At 44.7% G+C, this 18,355-nt stretch overlaps 1 protein-coding gene and 1 pseudogene across 3 annotated transcripts in view; one reads left to right on the top strand and one right to left on the bottom strand.

Moving 5' to 3' along the window:
- The window catches only part of LOC133767441 (transcription initiation factor TFIID subunit 10-like), a 78,230-nt pseudogene extending 66,905 nt beyond the window's left edge, over positions 1–11,325 (bottom strand).
- The window catches only part of DIP2B (disco interacting protein 2 homolog B), a 240,773-nt gene that overhangs the window by 105,319 nt on the left and 117,099 nt on the right, over positions 1–18,355 (top strand). For all 3 annotated transcript variants that reach the window (XM_062203679.1, XM_062203677.1, XM_062203678.1), the window contains exon 2: positions 13,423–13,494. In XM_062203679.1, coding sequence (XP_062059663.1) covers positions 13,423–13,494 — 72 coding nt within the window. The remainder of the gene's footprint in view (positions 1–13,422; positions 13,495–18,355) is intronic.

Below are 18,355 nucleotides of genomic sequence, written 5' to 3' on the forward strand. Positions count from 1 at the left end.
GTAAATAAACATAAATAAATGGACATTAAAAAAAAAAAACACCTTTCTGTGATACCTTTCTAATCCTTCAAAGCAGAATTTTGGAATATTCTCTCTGAAAATGAATGTAGAGTAGTGTTTAAGAAGAGGAGCATTGGAGTCAAGTCTGCCTGGCTTCCAATCCTGATCACAGCGCTTAGCAGATGTAGCTGTAGGCAGTTGCTTCAACTTTTGTGCCTTGGTGTCCTCACCTATAAAATTAGTGAGAATAACATCACCTTATATGACTGCTATGAGGCTCTTAGAACAGGGACTGAAGTAGAAGGAGCCCTTAGTAAGTCTTGTTATTTACTTTTAATTGTTTTAAAGACAGTTTATTTAATATGAAAGTTAGAATCACATAGACAGAGAGAGAAGATCCTCCATCTGCTGGCTTACTTACTCCCCAGACAACCTCAATGGCTGGGGCTGGTCCAGGCTGAAACCAGTAGCCTAGAACTCAGTCCAGGGCTCCCACGTGGGTGGTAGGGGCGCAAATGCCCAGGCCATCTTCCAGTACTTTTCCCAGGCCACCGGCAGGGAGCTGGATTGCAGATGGAGCAACTGGGACACAAATCGGTGCCTGGGTGGGATGCCAGTGTTGTAGGCGGTGGATTCACCTGCTACGCTATGGTGCTGGCCCTACTTATTTATTCTTAATGAGTATTATTATTTTTATTACCATTATTTCCTTTGCTCTCCCACAGCACTCTGTACATAATCTGTAGGGTAGTGCTTATCATTTTGTTGTACTTATTTGTTTCGACTGGGAAATTCTTGAAGGCAAAGACATTGTTTTATTCATCTTTGCTCACCACTCTGTGTGGGTCATCTCTTCAGTGCTCAGAAATATTTTCCTTGCTTTCCCAAAGTCTTGCCAGCCTTTGCCACCTCTGACTAAATAGGTATGGCTTTGAGGCAAGGCTGCATGGCACTTCCCTTTCATTTCCATTAGAGTAGAAAGAGTTTATAGCTGGACCTCTAATCCTTGTTCTTTGTCCATCAAGATTGTTCCCTGCAAGAAAAGTTATGATTCGTGGCCCTCCAGAATTTTCTAGATTCTGTGTTCATTTAGCCCATAATTGCTCAGAGTGCTAAATGAGGTCATAAATGAAAATTACTTACTAGCATTGCCATATTTCTCTTGAAGATGTGAATCCTAAAGCAACTACAAGACGATACCAGGCCCACACAGAGTCAGTCAGCAACAGAGTAAAGCTAGCAAACCACCAAGTGTCTGCATTATTAGGAATGTGTTATTTCATTTTAAAACTAATTAATTTATTTGAAAGGCAGAATGGCAGAGAGGGAGGGGCAAAGAGAGAGATCTTCTGTCTGCTGCTTCGCTTACCAAATAGCCGCAACAGCCAGGGCTAGACCAGACCAGAGCCAGGAGCCAGGAACTCCTTCCTGGTCTGCCACGTGGGTGGCAGGGGCCCAAGTGCCATCCTCAGCTGCCTTCCCAGATGCATTAGCAGGAAGCTGGATTGAAGGAGGAGCAGCTGGGACTCAAACTGACACTCTAATATGGGATGCTGGCATCTCAAGCAATGGCTTAGTTTGCTGTGCCACAACGTCAGGCCTTTATGTTCTATTTCTAATATTAGAATGAAGGCTAGATTGAAAGCATCCTCTGGGGGCTGCCATTGTGGTGCAGTGGGTTAAGGTGCCCCTTGCCATGCCAGCATCCCATATGGGTGCTGATTGGAGCCCTGGCTGCTCCACTCCTGATCCAGCTCTCTGCTAATGCACCTGGGAAAGCAGTGGAAGATGCCCAAATACTTGGGCCCTCTGCTACTCTCATGGGAGACCTGGATGGAGTTCAGGCTCCTGGCTTTGACCTTGCCCAGCTGCTGCTGTTGTGGCCATTTAGGGAGTGACCCAGTACATGGACAGTCTGTCTCTCCCTCTCTAACTCTGCCTTTCAAATGAATAAAATAAAATTTTTAAAGCATCCTCCACCCACTCTATAGCTTTCCTTTTCCTGCTCATGCAGAAGTGGTGAGGTTTCCTTCTGCTTGTTCACTGCATTTTCTGTGCACGTCTTCCATAGCACTTAGGCAACATTAATGATGTTGGCTTGCTTCTCTTTCCTCTCTGACCTAGTTGCTACCCACCTGGCCAATAGGGTAAGCTTCAGTAGACGTAGCAAATATTGATGGATATCAATACTTCCTATAGTCCAGAACCTATACTTTTATTTAATTAATTAATTTATTTATTTATTTTATTTTTTGACAGGCAGAGTGGACAGTGATAGACAGAGAAAGGTCTTCCTTTGCCGTTGGTTCACCCTCCAATGGCTGCCGCGGCCGGCGCACCGCGCTGATCCGATGGCAGGAGCCAGGTGCTTCTCCTGGTCTCCCATGGGATGCAGGGCCCAAGCACTTGGGCCATCCTCCACTGCACTCCCTGGCCACAGCAGAAAGCTGGCCTGGAAGAGGGGCAACCGGGACAGAATCCGGTGCCCCGACCGGGACTAGAACCCGGTGTGCCGGCGCTGCAAGGTGGAGGATTAGCCAATTGAGCCGCGGCGCCGGCCCCCAGAACCTATACTTTTAATCACAAGAAAACTGTGAGGTAGATATTACTGTTCCCGCGTCAACAGACATGGAAACTGAGACTTACCAAGAGGTTAAGTAAGACCTATCTAGAGTCACAGCCAGGAAGTGATAGAACTCTACTCCACATGTGCTTCTTTCTGCCTCAGGCTCTGTGTTCTTTTATTTTTAAAGATTTATGCATTTGTTTGACAGCAGAGCTACAGCGAGAAAAGGAGAGACAGAGAGAAAGATCTCCCGTAAGCTTGTTCACTCCCCAAATGGCCACAATGACTGGGGCTGGGACAGGCAGGAGCCAGGAGCCAGGAGCTTCATCTGGGTCTCCCACGTGGGTGCAGGGATTGCTGCATTAGCAGGGAGCTGGATCGGAAGTGGAACAACCAGCACCCATATAGGATGCTGGTGCTGCAGACCATGGCTTAACCCTCTGTGCCACAGTGCTGGCCCCTGTTTTATTATTTTATTGTTTTTTAAAGATTTATTTTATTTTTTTGAAAGGCAAGGTTACAGAGAGAGAGAGAGAGATCTTCCATCTGCTGGTTCATTCCTCAAAATGGTAATGATAATGGAGTCTGGGCCAGGCTGAAGCCTGAAGCCAGAAGCCAGGAATTCCATCTGGTTTCCTGTGTGGGTAGCTGGGGCACAGCCACTTAGGCCATCTTCTGGTGCCTTCCCAGGCACATTAGCTGGACCGTAAGCAGAGTAGCTAGGACTTGAATTACACTCTGACACAAGATCCATTATTGAAAGCAGTGGCTTAACTTGGTGGGTCACAGACTCTGCATTCTTAACCACGTCGTGGTGCTGGTGCTACATTAGTGTGAATATGCACTGGAATGGCCAGCTGATTATAGCACTGTTTGTCACAATCTGGCCTCTAAGAGGCTGTGGTTGGCTGGCAGGTTCCCACACAGCTCCCCCAGCTCTCTGTCAGTTGGCCTGAAATGATCTATGTTCTGTGTATGCTAAGTCATTTTCATTGATCCCAGGTGGTGGAGACAGTTGTTGGGAACATACTGACTTTTTTTTTTTTTTTAAAGATTTATTTATTTACTTGAAAGCAGAGTTACACAGAGAGAGGAGAGGCAGAGAAAGAGAGATCTTCCATCTGCTGGTTCACTCCCCAGTTGGCTGCAATCGCTGGAGCTATGCTGATCTGAAGCCAGGAGCTTCTTCCAGGTCTCCCACGCAGATGCAGGGGCCCAAGCGCTTGGGCCATCTCCTGCTGCTTTCCCAGGCCATAGCAGAGGGTTGGATTGGAAGAGGAGCAGCCGGGACTTGAACCAGCACCCATATGGGATGCTGGCACTGCAGGCTGCAGTTTTACTCAGTATGCCGCAGTACCGGCCCCAACATACTGACTTTGTACTCTGCCCCACGTCTGTATCTTCCCGAGTGTCTGGTACTGGCTGCCCAAGATTGTGGCAGTTGCTATTATGGCTGGAGGGTCTCATGCCTTGAGGCTGCTTGAGGCTTATCTCTTGGTTGCTTGGTCAGTATCTTTTTTTTTTTCCATACTATGTCCTGTGTGATTTATTTATATGAATTTCTAGAAAGGTCAAACTGCTAGTAATAGAAAACAGATCAGTTCAGCGCGATGCGCCGGCCGCAGCGGCCATTGGAGGGTGAACCAACGGCAAAAAGGAAGACCTTTCTCTCTGTGTCTCTCTCTCTCTCACTATCCACTCTGCCTGTAAAAAAAAAAATCAGTGATTCCAGGGCTAAAGGTTGGGGGAATGAATCAACTGCCAAAGGTACAAAAAAAAAAAAAAAAAATCTTATGGGGATGATGCAAATCTGTATTTTAATTGTGGAGGTGGTTGCATGATTGTATACATTTGTCAGACTCATACATTATACACTTAACAGAGGATATATTTGGCTGTATATAAATTATCCTCCATCAAAACTGACCACAGCAATAAATATGCAAGGGGTCAGAAATTCAGGAGCGTAAACTTTTGGAGCTGACCAGACCCCATCTTCCCCTGGGTATCTTCTTATGAGACTGGGCCCCCTAAGCCTGCCATCACGCAGACACCTGGATGGGGCTGCTCTTCCAGGTGTTCATGGAGGTGGAAAATACATTATCCCAGTGGGAGTGGAAGGTTAATCCTCTCTGTATTTGTTTAGTTCTGAGAAAACTTGAATAGCAGGTTTACCTTAGACATAGGCCATTTTAATGCAAATTTTATACCAGGATAGTTAAGACACCCCTTTACGTTTTATCTGCCAGATGGCAAGGCATATCTTCTGAATGACTGTTGGTTCTCGGTGTCCATGTGCTCCATGTTCTGGCTCCCCCTTGAGGCTGGGTAGCCTGGACAGCTTTCTTCCCCTCCCTTCACAACCCCTCCACAGGCTAAGTCAGAGGCTCCAAGCTCCTGACAGGATCCTGCAGCAGACTCACCTGACTTAAGTCCTGTTGGAGATACAGATTTCTGGGTCTTCCTAGAGACAGAAAGCTGTCATTTGCTGGTTCACTCTCCAGATGTCTGCCATAGCCTGGGCTAAGAGCAGGACTGGGAACTCGGTCTGGTCTCCCACATTGGTGGCAGGCATCTAATCACGTGAACCATCATATCTGCCTCCCAGGGCATTAGCAGGAAGCTGGAGTCAGGAGCCAGAGGCAGGAAGTAAACCCAGGTACTCAGTGGGGGACGCTGTTGTCTTTGATTATTAAGCCTGCCTGATGCCTGCCCAGATCTCTGGGTTCTAGTCTAGACCTAGTGAATCATAATCTCCAGGGGCCTGAGCATTCTTGTGTTTTCCAAACTCTTAAGGTGATTCTTAAAAAATGTTCAAGTTTGGAAATCAAATCTGCGTAACTCCAGGTGGTGAGAATGGTTTGAGAGTTCAGACGAGGGGTGGACATGGGTTAGCAAACTCTCAAGGAATCCCTGTTGCTTGTTCCAGCTAAGGGATAAATCTGGGCTTGAAGTTTCCCTGGCTTTTTGAGTGCTCTGTGCCCTTTAGAGGGAGAGGGAGAGTGAGAGAGAGGAGAAGGGAGGGGAGAGAAGGAGAGAAGAAGAGTGTGGGGAAGGATGGATAGAAGTAGGAGAACGTGTGAGTAGGGAATGGAGTAGGGCGGTGTGCTTATGATTTTTATACTGTTCTCTGGCTGTGGTGCTTTTACACTCACCTTTGACGTCTTCGTGTTCTGGCTCACTGCATTCCTCTTGCTTGGCCTTTTAGCTCTTGCTAAGGTGTGGAGACTTCTTGTTCTCTCATCTCTAGTTTTCCATCCAAGCACAAATGTCTCTTTGACTGATTGTTCTCTGACTACCCCCCATTTTATTAATTCATTCAGTCACTCATTCAACAAGTATCTATTGTGCCAGGCCGTGGGCGGGCTACAGAGAGGAACAAGACACAATCCCTGCCCTCAAGTGCACAGTCTAGCAGGGAGACAGCAGTGTCAACAAATGATTAAAATGCCAGTGATGTGCTAAATGGTGTTGGAGAAGTGCACAGAGTTGCAGAAGCACTAGGAGGAAGTGATTAACAAATGGTGGTGGCGTCACCTCAGAAGGGACTTTTGAGCAGGATCTTATAGTGAGAGAGAGAGCTTCCACCTGTAGATTCACTCCCCACATGGCTGCAACAGCCAGGGCTGGGCCAGCCTGAAGCTAGGAGCCCGGAACTCTGTCCAGGTCTCCCATGTGGGTGGAAGGGGCCCAAGTACTTGGGTCATCATCCACTACTCCTTAGGCACATTGGCAGGGAGCTGGATCAGAGAAGTAGAGTAGCAGGGGCTAGCACTTCAGTGTGGGATGTGGGTGTCCCTAGCAGTGGCTTAACCCACTGTGCCACAGCACTGCCCCAGGAAAAGCATTTTTAAAGTTGTTGATGGCCCAGTGTCACAGTCCTCACATTCTCAGTGTCTCACAGATCCTAATTTCTTTGCTTCTTTATGGATCTGCCAGAGCTCTTTGGCATGGCTAACTTAGACTCTCTTGGTTCACTTCTTTCCAAATCTGAGGTAGTTAGTAGTTGATGGGTGTCTGGTGTGCCACATCTAGCTGTCCCGTGATCCTTTACTGACAGTGAATGACTGAGACTGTAAGCATTGAAGAAAGCTTTTTAAGGGCTTTATCAGATGTGTGGTCTCTGTGCCCTCCAGGGGGAGAGAGAGGGAAGAAGAGGAGAGAAGTAGAGCGGGCCAGAAGAGTGGGGACAGAGTGGGGAAGGACGGGTAGAAGTGGGAGAGCGTGTGAGTAGGGAACGGAGTTAGGGCGGTGTGCTTGTGATTTCTTTTACAGTAGAATGAGGTTTCCTATTTCTAACCAAAGTTTTCTTGGGAGTTCCTGTACCTGTCTTTTACTTCTTGCACTTCTGTTGCTTGGGTGTATTGTTTGAGGGTACTTAAACTCTCTAGTTGGCTGATTGGAAAAGGTTGGTTTGTTTTATAATGCACTGAGGGGGGCCCTGCGTTTTGGCATAGTGGGTAGAGCTGCGACCTGCAACACTGGCATTCCATGAAAGTTCCCATCCAGCTCTCTGCTGGTAGCCTGGGAAAGCAAAGGAGGACGGCCCAAGTGCTTGGGCCCCTGTACCCCAATGGGAGGCCCAGAAGAAGCTCCTGGCTCCTGGCTGCTGGCTCCTGGCTCCTGGCTGCTGGTTCCTGGCTTTGGCCTGGCCCAGCCCTGGCTGTTGCAGCCATTTGAGGAGTGAACCAGCAGATGGAAAAATCTCTCTCTCTCCCTATGTGTGTGTCTTTCTCTATAACTCTTTCAAATAAATAAAAATAAATCTTAAAAATTCACTGAGGATTTTTCTCATTGGATCATTGTGATTACACTTGTACAGTTTAATACCTAGACATAATTGAAATTTTTTTTAACTTTTATTTAATGAATATAAATTTCCAGTGTACAGCTTAGGGATTACAATGGCTTCCCCCTCCCATAACTTCCCTCCCACCCACAACTCTCCCCTCTCCCGCTCCCTCTCCCCTTCCATTTACATCAAGATTCATTTTCAATTCTCTTTATATACAGAAGACCAATTTAGTATAAAGATTTCAACAGTTTGCACCCACATAGAAACACAAAGTGAAACATACTGTTGGAGTACTAGTTATAGCATTAAATCAAAATGTACAGCACATTAAGGGCAGAGATCCCACATGAGGAGCAAGTGCACAGTGGCTCTTGTTGTTGACCCAACAAATTGACACTCTAGTTTATGGCGCCAGTAACCATCCTAGGCTGTCGTCATGAGTTGCCAAGGCTATGGAAGCCTTCCAAGTTTGCCGACTCTGATCATATTTAGACAAGGTCATAAAAGACAGAGTGAGGATAGTAACCAATGATCCTAAGAGTGGCATTTACCAGGTTTGAACAATTATACAGCATTAAGTAGGGAAGAGGACCATCAGTACACACAGGTTGGGAGTAAAGCCATTGGTGGTAGAGTAGAGGTTATGATTACAAAGGAATGAGGCCCAAGTGTGCTAGACAGGGTCTAGAACAAAGGACAGAGTCATTATTAGATGTGCTAAGAAAGGTGCTGTCTAAGCTACAATTAAGTATAATTAGAAATCTAAAAAATATTGTCGGGAATCTACAGGATACTATTAAAAAACCTAATATTCGGGTTCTAGGAGTTCCTGAAGGCATGGAGAGGAAGAAAGGATTAGAAGACATTTTCAGTGAGATACTAGCAGAAAATTTCCCAGGTTTGGAGAAGGACAGAGGCATCTTAGTACAGGAAGCTTATAGAACCCCTAATAAACATGACCAAAAGAGATCCTCACCACGACACATTGTAATCAAACTCACCACAGTGAAACATAAAGAAAAGATTCTAAAAGGTGCAAGAGAGAAACGTCAGATTACTCTCAGAGGATCTCCAATTAGACTCACAGCAGACTTCTCATCAGAAACCCTACAAGCTAGAAGGGAATGGCGAGACATAGCCCAGGTACTAAGAGAGAAAAACTGCCAGCCCAGAATATTTTATCCTGCAAAGCTCTCATTTGTGAATGAAGGTGAAATTAAGACTTTTCATAGCAAACAGAAACTGAAAGAATTTGTTGCCACTCATCCTGCCCTGCAAAAGATGCTTAAAGATGTGTTACACACAGAAACACAGAAACATGGTCACCAATATGAAAGAAGGTAAAGGAAGGAAACCTCACAGCAAAAGATCACAGGAAGCTCAATTTCTCTTTGACATAGAATTAAACTCTGATGCTCTGTTAAAGCAATGTGTTAAAGTAATCTAAAAACAAAAAGCAATTCAAATCAATTGGCAATCTACAAAAAGAGTTAAAGATTTTAAAAGCTATTATTAAAATTGCTATATTGGTCTATTATGCTATGTTAAATGTGTGTACATATTGTATGTCCACATAGGAAATTTTATTAAGAGTTTTATTTTAAATGGCTTATAGATAAGATTGTCCATAAATTTAAGCTGCTAAAATCAAAGATACATTTTAATTTGTGTGACCTGAATCTGTGTATCATATGTTTTAAACTTGTTGGTAGAAAGAAACTAAAAACATTTTATATGGTTGTGCTTAAGTTTACTGGTTAAACAAACTACACCATGTTAGATATTTAAGAGGTGTTTTCAAATACATGATTCTTAAAATTTATAGAAGGCATTGGACCTTCTGGTAAATGTTTTCTTAAGCTGTTATCTAATGGTTGAAACGGTTTGCTAAGTATTCAAGTAATATTGCTATTGTCAGCAAGCGATCTAGGACTTGCTCCCTCATTTCTCTATTCTAATTCCAACTTTCATTTCTCTATTCTCTTCAAGGTAGGAAACTAATTCTATTATGAAGGAATCTGTAGGACGCACAATTTAATCTTTAGACCTTATAAAAGAGATGGCTAACATTTTTCTGTAATAGCATAGCCAAAATAAGAACTTAAATAATAATCTCATAGCTAGATTCACTTCGCCATCAGCGAAGTATACAGTAAGTAGAAAAAACCTCCCTTTCAGACCAAAGGGAAAGAAAGTTTTAAAGTGAGAATATAATTTTCCTCATGGGCATTGTCTACCTTAGAAAAACTACTACAGAACATGCCTGTGACTATAGACTTGTAGTTCAGGCCACCGAAGATTAGAGATGGGACACGGGCACTCCCTTGACTTGCTTTAACACAAACCAGGAGGAAAAGAAAGCTAGGTATCAGAAGCAATGGGTGGCAGGCCTATTAATGGCTGATCTGTACAGTGATCTGCCCTCAAGGAGACCCAACAGGCCAGTCCACTGCAGTGCTTTCAATGTGGTAAGCCTGGGCTTCAGCAGAAGTCAGCTTGTGAAGAGCCCTGGCAGCTCTGCCAAGAGTCGGATCACTGGAAATGGACCTGCCCTGGAGTCGAAGGATGCCCAGGTCAGAGCCACAGATCTTATTGGCTCTAAGCTGAAAAGCCCTTCACTCAGCCCAACTTCCAAAGTGACCACTGCAGCTGAGGGGATGATCAAGTAGGGTCAGCAACATTGCAGGCAGAACTGTAAATTTCTTGTTAGAGATGCCCCTGTGAATTTCTTGTTAGAGATGCCCCCTGCCTTTACCTGGCCAGCTCTCCTCCCAGGCCAGCCAAGTAATGAAAGTCAACAGAGTGCCTTCCCCTAGGAGGTTCACACCTCCCTTAGGATATACCCCATGTGAAGAGATAGATAGGTCTGGGCCTCTTAACTTACAAGGCCTAAAGCCCACCAGATTATTATCAAGCCCCTTCTATCAGGTTCTATTTGCCTCTCAATCAGAAAACTTAATTGTAGCTTAGACATAATTGAAATTTTAAAGTATTATTTCTTGTAATAATGGGTATTCATTATAGAAAAATTAGAAAATGTAGAAGAAAAGGAAAGACAGCTAAAATTCATCCATAATCTTATAAGCCATAGCTACCTACTGTTAATATTTTGGTATATAAACATTCACATTTTTGATGTATATGAAAAGCAGGTGGGGAGGGGTGGGGAGAGATCAAGATGTTCCATTCACTTGTCCATTTCAGGTCAAGGCCAGTAACCAGGAACTCCACTGGGTCTCCCACATGGGAGTTATGTTAAATGTTAAATATTTTGGACATCTTATGTTAGCAAATATGCATCTACACACCATTATTTCTTAATGGAAAAAAAAAAAAAAACAACAACACTGTTTTTGGGGCCAGCGCTGTGGCACAATGGATTAAAGCTGCAGCCTGCAGTGCCAGCATCCCGTATGGGCGCCGGTTCGAGTTCCAGCTGCTCCGCTTCCGAGCCAGCTCTCTGCTATGGCCTGGAAAAGCAGTAGAAGATGGCCCAAATCCTTGGGCTCCTGTACCTAGGTGGGAGACCTGGAAGAAGCTCCTGGCTCCTGGCTTTGGATTGGCACAGCTCTGGCTGTTGCAGCCATTTGGGGAGTGAACCAGCAGATGGAAGGCCTCTCTCTCTGTCTCTACCCCTCTCTGTAGCTCTTTCAAATAAATAAAATAAATCTTTAAAAAAAAATTGTTTTTTAGATTATACAAATCAGGGTGGTTTTTTTTAAATCAATCTCTTTGTGAAAATCGCACATAATCCCATCCCCTAACGATAAATAGTGTATAGCCTTCCATGCTGTTTTCTGTATATGTGCAAACATGTTATTGTATTTTATAAAACACCATCATATACACCTGCTTCCTGCTGCTCGCAGTTTACACTTACTGCGCAATCTTCCTGGACCTGCTCGTGACTTCCAGGCCGTAGTTCTGCATCCGCAGCACTGTTGACATTCTGGGCCTGATCCATCTTTATTGTGGGACCATCCTGTGCATCTCAGCATTTGTAGGAGCATCCCTGACTTCTGTCTTGTAGATGCCAGTTGTACAGATGTTTCTAGACATTGCTAGTATCTCCTTGGGGTGGGAGACAGAATTGTGCAGGTTGAATGTCAGAGCAGATGTAAGTACTTGTTTCACTGCAAAAGAGTAGGGTGTGCAGTATTCTTATATTGATTGTATTTTTATAGTTGTATAAATGTTGTCATTGAGAAATTCCTAGAAGTACAGTTTCTGAATCAAAATTTTGATAGAAATTCCGAAATTCCATCAAAGAGTTAATTACTTTTTTAAAAAATTATATACTCATGATTCCAAATGTGAATCTTTCCTGAGCTCTAGATCCATATAATCAATTGTTGATGAGACATTGTTAGGCATTTCACAGACTCTGCCCTATCCCTTGCCCCTAAACATGTACCTCTTGCTGAATTACCCTGTCCAAGATTATCGACTACCATCCTCCTGGTTGCTCAAACCAGAAGCCATCTCCACCCCACATGTAACCAGTCCCATATCTTATCCAATCTTCTTCCTTAATTTTTCTCCATTCATTTCTCTTTATCCCTCCTACCACTGTCTTTAATTCTAACTACTACTAACTTTGCCCAGGTGTCTGTAGGAACACCGGGACATCTGATCCTTCTGGTTTCTGGCCTTGGCCCCATTGTCCTAGGGAAGAATGTTTATACAGGTCTTTCACTGCAGCTCCCCTACTGCATGCCGGCAGTAAGGCCCCTGCCTCTCCACCAGCCCCCCTGAAGCAACCGACATTCATTGCTCTTGATTTCAATTTCATATGCCCATCGAAATATGCTCCCCCCCAATCACTTGACTACATAAAGAGTGCATGTTAAAAATGTGAATACTTAAAATGACATTTTTACTCTAAATTTTTTTTTGGTCAGAAAGGAGTGGTTTATCATGTCACATGTATTTCTTCCCCTGGCTCGGCATCACTCTCTACCTTGAATGTCCTCTCGCCCCTCTGCATTTCCTGCTCATTTCATCCCTGCCCTCTACCCATCCACTTGCTGCTCTTTCTTTACTACCTGGCGTATTTCTTGGCAGTTCAGCCACCCATTTTCCCTCTGTTTATCAGTTTATCCTTTTGGTATTTGTTGTGTGTGTACTTTGTGGGTGCTTAATGTGTAGTTTTAAAATTTTAACCTCATAGAAAAGACATCCACAAATAATGCAAAGCAGTGAGCTGAAGTGAGGGTATGTGGGAACTGCAACCCGAGGTTCCAGTGCTTGTATTAGGGTACACAAGGCCTCCCCCCGACCTTTTAAAGATTTGTTTGTTTGAAAGAGTTATATATATAGAGAGAGGTCTTTATCTGCAGGTTCACTCCCCATATGGCCGATCCAAAGCCAGAGCTGTGCCGATCCAAAGCCAGGAGCCAGGAGCTTCTTCTAGGTCTCCTACATGGGTGCAGGGACCCAAGGGCTTGGGCCATCTTCTACTGCTTTCCCAGGCTATAGCAGAGAGCTGGATCAGAAGTGGAGCAGCCAGGACTTGAACTGGCACCCATTTGGGATGCCGGCACTGCAGGCAGCGGCTTTACCCACTACGCCACAGTGCCGGCCCCACAAGGCCCTTTTAACAAACCATTCCAGTGTCTGAACGCTGACAGTTCCCCTTCATTACACTTCTGATATTATGTGGCTCTATAAAGCAGTATAAACAAGTAACTCACGAACCAGTTACACTTAGATGGCCAAAGCATTGTCTTGTCAGCCTTGCAGCATTCCATTTTAGGATTTCTTAAATCCCAAGGAATCTAGGGGCAAACAAGTCCTTGGGGAATCTCTGTCATGGTATGTAACAGATTGCTGTGTAAGACTGGTATTGGGACAAGCCCTACAGTTTTCCACAAGAAGTCAGCCCCATGCCTGTGGGAAATCACACGGAGCAAAATCCTTGGCTGAGAACCATATGTCCTCTCCCCAACACACACTCTGTATGTGGCAGTTTGGTAATGCTCTGTAATTAATTTTGTTTTTACAGTGAACAACCACTGGCTAAGAATAATACATAGCCTGTTTCTGTTTCTTGCTATTTTAGGGGACATCACACAGAAAGGATATGAAAAGAAAAGATCCAAACTCCTGTCTCCTTACAGCCCGCAGACACAAGGTAGGCAATAAGAAATGTGTTTTTTACTTTTTCCAGTATTTTTATACCATAAATGCTGTCTATAAGAGACCTAGTTTTTGTTTGTTCCCTTTTTTCCCTTCCTTGCTCACCAAGGGAGAGAGAAAAAAAAAAAAAAAAAAACGGAAGGAAAGAGAAGAGGAAACGGATCCTAATTGAGCATTTGCTGTGTGTGGGCACTTTTAGAATACCTGAGGTCATCAGATTGTTTGCTCAGAGCTGAGGTGGGAGCATGTGAAAGACTGCACAACTGCGATGATTCAAGGACAGAAACAGGGAAAAACTGCCGCTGGGCTATGTAAATTTTTTGGTTTATTTTTTTCATTTTTTATATGAAAGACAAAGAGATCTTTGCTTGACTGATTTACTCCAAAATGCCCACAGCAGCCAGGGCTGGGCCAGGCCAGAAGTAGGAACCTGGGACTCAAGCACTTGGGCTGTCACCTGGTTCCTCCTAGGGTGTGCATGACCAGGACCTGTGGAGGAGGCAGGACTTGAACCCAGGCGCTGAGCTGTCATCCCAAGTTCTGTCTTAATCACTGCGCGAACACTGCACTGATGTTTCTGAAGTTACTTGGGTTTGAGGATCTCCTTTGATAACCTATTTCTGCTTTCATTGCTTTTACTATGAGGTATTAAAAAACATCTTATTTCCCCTGCAAGCTAATTGCTTTTGTTATGGGGTTATAAATGCCATGAGGACTTTGTATCTCTCATAGTTTTCATGTTAAGCCTTGCACTGAGTTTATGGCCTGTAAATACTTGTTGAATGACTAATGAAATAAGTAACAGTGGCATACTGATATATTTCACTGAGGTCCTTGTTTTATTATTTCCTGCATTATTCTTGAAAATATAAGGGTACTTCAAAAAGTTCATGGAAAAATGAAATGAAAAGAGATACTTATTTTGGTGTACAAAAATTTTGAAGTCCGTGCATAATGTTCTCATAATAATCATTGCCCACAAACATTTTTGAAGACCCCTCTGTATGTGGATTTCAACACTTTTCTTATCCTTTGGTATCTGTAGGAGATTCTAGGAAACTCCCCCTCCTGCTGTCCCCTTCCCCCACAAATCAAAATCTGTGTGCTCAAGTCCCTTATCTAAAATGGCGTAATAATTGCTTATAACCTACATTGTTCCTCCTGCATACTTTAAATCATCTCTAGTTTACTTATAATACCTAATAGAATGTTGTGAAAGTTGTTATTCTATGTTGTTGAAGGAATAATGACAAGGAAAGTGAAGTATGCACATGTTCAGTACAGACACATTTTTCCCTCTGAATACTTCCAGCCTGTGGTTGGTTTAATCGGTGACTGCAATCCACAGATGCGGAGAGCCATCTGTACCTCCCTGCAGAGACTAGTAATCAGTCCTGGGATAGCCAGTTTAAAGGATCCAAGGCAACAGAGGATGTGTAAGTGAACTGAGAGAGCAGAGGTGGCATTTGGACCAGTGACAGCTAATGAAAAGCCAGCTTTTGTTGAACAAGGCATGATGGAGTTAGGGGTGGAGGACTTGCTGCTTTAACTGTGGATCTGGCCCAAGCCTCTGGAGGCCCAGAGATTTTATTTAGACACTTTATACAAAAGCAATCAGATCTTGAGAGAGTAACTCAATAAGGAATGTAACTATAAAAAGGACTGCGTTTGTCTGTTATCTGTAGTCAGACAACACAGAAACCAAATTATGTTCAAAAACCAGTTTATGAATTTACTGTGAGAAGTCTATCTGTTGTCAGCACAGTCTTGCCCCATGGGCAAACTTAACACGGGTAGCCAAGTCATAAGTAGAATGTGGCTTACTTAGTAAGTATGGATTTGACAATCACATATTTAATTGCAGTAGGCTGAGAGAAAGTGACTTGTCCATCTGTCAGTAGGAACAGCCTTGCCTATGACCTCTCAATAGAAATAGTAGCCATTTGAACTTCCCACATCTATGCTTGTCCTTGTTAACCTTTTTTCTTCTGGTCAAAGCAGTTATCTGTTCTTCCAACCACAGACCTTCCTTTGGGTGCCCAACCCCCAGCCACTTTCAGAAACCTTGTGCTGTCCAGTGGCACAAAGGACAGGGTGGTGAGAGTGGTTGACCCTGCGTGCAGGCAATAAAGGGGTGCAGTATCTATAGAGAATATGAAAAGCAATAACAAAAATCACCAAAAAATGGGTCTGCTTTTTTTTTTTTTTTTTGATTTATTTATTTGAAAGACAGAGTTGCAGAAAAATGTAGAGATAGAGAGAGAGGTCTTTCATCTACTGGTTCACGCCCCAGATGGCTGCAATGGCCAGAGATGTGCTGATTTAAAGCCTGGAGCCAGGAGCTTCTTCTGGGTCTCCCACGTGGGCGCAGGGACCCAAGGACTTGGGCCATCTACTGCTTTCCTAGGCTATATCAGGGAGTTGGATCAGAAGAGGAGCAGCCGGGACTAGAACCGGTGCCCGTATGGGATGCTGGCACTTCAGGCTAGGGCTTTAACCTGCTGTGCCACAGCACTGGCCCCGGGTCTGCTTTTTTTAAATATTTATTTTATTTATTTGAAAGACAGTGTTACAGAGAGAGAGAGACAAAATCAGAGAGAAAGAGAGAGGTCTTCCATCTGCTTCTTCACTCCTCAAATGGCCACAGTGGCTGGAGCTGTGCCAGTCAGGAGTCAGGAGCCTCTTCCAGATCTCCTATGCAGGTGCAGGGGCCCAGGCACTTGGGCCATCCTCTACTGCTTTCCCAGGCTCACCAGCAGGGAGCTGGATCAGAAATGAAGCATCTGGGACTTAAACCGGCACCCATATTAAGTGCCAGTGCTGCAGGCCAGGGTCTTAACCCACTGTGCCACAGCACTGGCCCCTGGTCTGCTTTTTATTATTGCTATGCATAGCCTTCCTAAACATTCAAGAACAAAACACTCCTCCTGCTAAGGCAGAGAGCTGCATTGCCCTGTTGGTGTGCCATCGCTGTCAGCTCCCTGTCTCTCTTGTGCCTTGTCTTCCTTTTCAGCCAGATTCTTCACTCAACAGTTCGTCACACTCATTACTGTCCTATTTAAAAACAAACTTCCCTTGTCAACTGCTTCCATCGCCACCCTCTTTTTTTTTTTTTAATAAAATAGATTTTATTTATTTATCTGAAAGGCAGAGTTACGGAGAGAGAGAGAGAGAAGGAGAGACAGAGATCCTCCACCTACTGGTTCACCATGCCACAAATGACCACAATGGCTGGGGCTGGGGCTGGGCCAGGCCAAAGCCAGGAGCTGGAGCTTCCTCTGGGTCTCCCATGTGAGTGCAATGCCCACCTTGGGCCATCCTCCGCTGCTTTCCAGGTGCATTATTAGGGAGCTGGCTCAGAAGTGGAACAGCTGGGACTCAAACCGGCCCCCATATGGGATGCTGGCACTACAGGCCGTGGCCTAACCCGTTATGCCACGGCACTGGCCCCTCTCCACCCTCTTGATCAGCTGCTATAATCAAACTTCTCAGAACTGTCTACTCACCATTTCTGTTTCCTCAGCTGCTCACTCCTCAGCCTGTTTTGGTCTCTTCTGGAGCTGCTGTCATTGAATATCAGTAGCATTCAGCATTATTTCAAAATGCTTATTTTAGGGGCCAGCACTGTGGTATAGCGGGTAAAGCCGCAACCTGCAGTGCTGGCATCCTATATGGGCGCCGGTTCGAGTCCCAGCTGCAAATATTAAGAAATAAACATTTTATTTGAGGCCAGCGCTGTGGTGTAGCAAGTAAAGCCGCCGCCTGCAATGCTGGCATCTCGTGGGCGCGGGTTTGAGACCCAGCTGCTCCACTTCTGATCCAGCTCTCTGCTATGGCCTGGGAAAGCAGTAGAAGATGACCCAAGCCCTTGGGCCCCTGCACCCATGTGGGAGACCCGGAGGAAGCTCCTGGCTCCTGACTTCAGATTGGCACATCTCCAACCCTTGTGGCCAATTGGGGAGTGAACCAGCAGATGGAAGACCTCTCTCTCTCTCTCTCTCTCTCTCTCTCTCTCTCTCTCTCTCTGCCTCTCCCTCTGTATAACTGTGACTTTCAAGTAAAATAAATAAATCTTTTTAAAAAACCATTTTATTTATAGGCACATAAAATGTATTAAGTGTTGGAACTCTGCAGGCACAACCTCAATTTCTTTTGACTTCTCACTGTGCATCAGTAGTCCCACATGGCGATCTGCATCAGGAGTGCAATGGGACTGGTTTGGGCACAGATTGCAGGGCTCTGTGCTCAGGGTTTCTGATTCAGTAGTCCCAGGGTACCTTGAGAATTTCTGTTTCCTTCATGTCCCCAGATAATGTTGCAGTTGCTGGTCTAGGAACCACACTTTGAAAAGCATTGCTTGGGGGCTGGCATTGTGGCTCAGCAGGTTAATCTGCAATTTCAGCATCCCATCTCAGTCCTGTCTGCTCTACTTCTGACCCAGCTCCCTGCTAATGTGCCTGGGAAAGCAGCACAGGATGGCCCAAGTGCTTGGGTCTCTGTACCCATGTGGAAGACCCAGAAGAAGCTCCTGGCTCCTGGCCTCAGCCTGCCATAGCCGCAGCTGTTGCAGTCATTTGAGGAGTGAACCAGCAAATGGAAGCCCTCTCGCTCGCTCTCTCTCCCTCTCTCTCTCTCTGTCTCTCTGTGTAAATCTACCTTTCAAATATATAAATCTTTAAAAAAATTCCTGCCTTCTTAGATTATTTTCACCACATCTGTGGCTTTATAAAACATTTGTGTTTTGTTGTTTTTGAAAAGCTTTAATTTTTCATTTTTATTTTTAAAGGAAAGTTAGAGAGAAAGCAATTTTCTATCCATTGGTTCACTCCCCAAATGACTGCAACAGCTAGGGCTGG

The sequence above is a fragment of the Lepus europaeus genome, chromosome 10 (assembly GCF_033115175.1).
Source record: "Lepus europaeus isolate LE1 chromosome 10, mLepTim1.pri, whole genome shotgun sequence".
NCBI classification, from domain to species: Eukaryota; Metazoa; Chordata; class Mammalia; order Lagomorpha; family Leporidae; genus Lepus; species Lepus europaeus.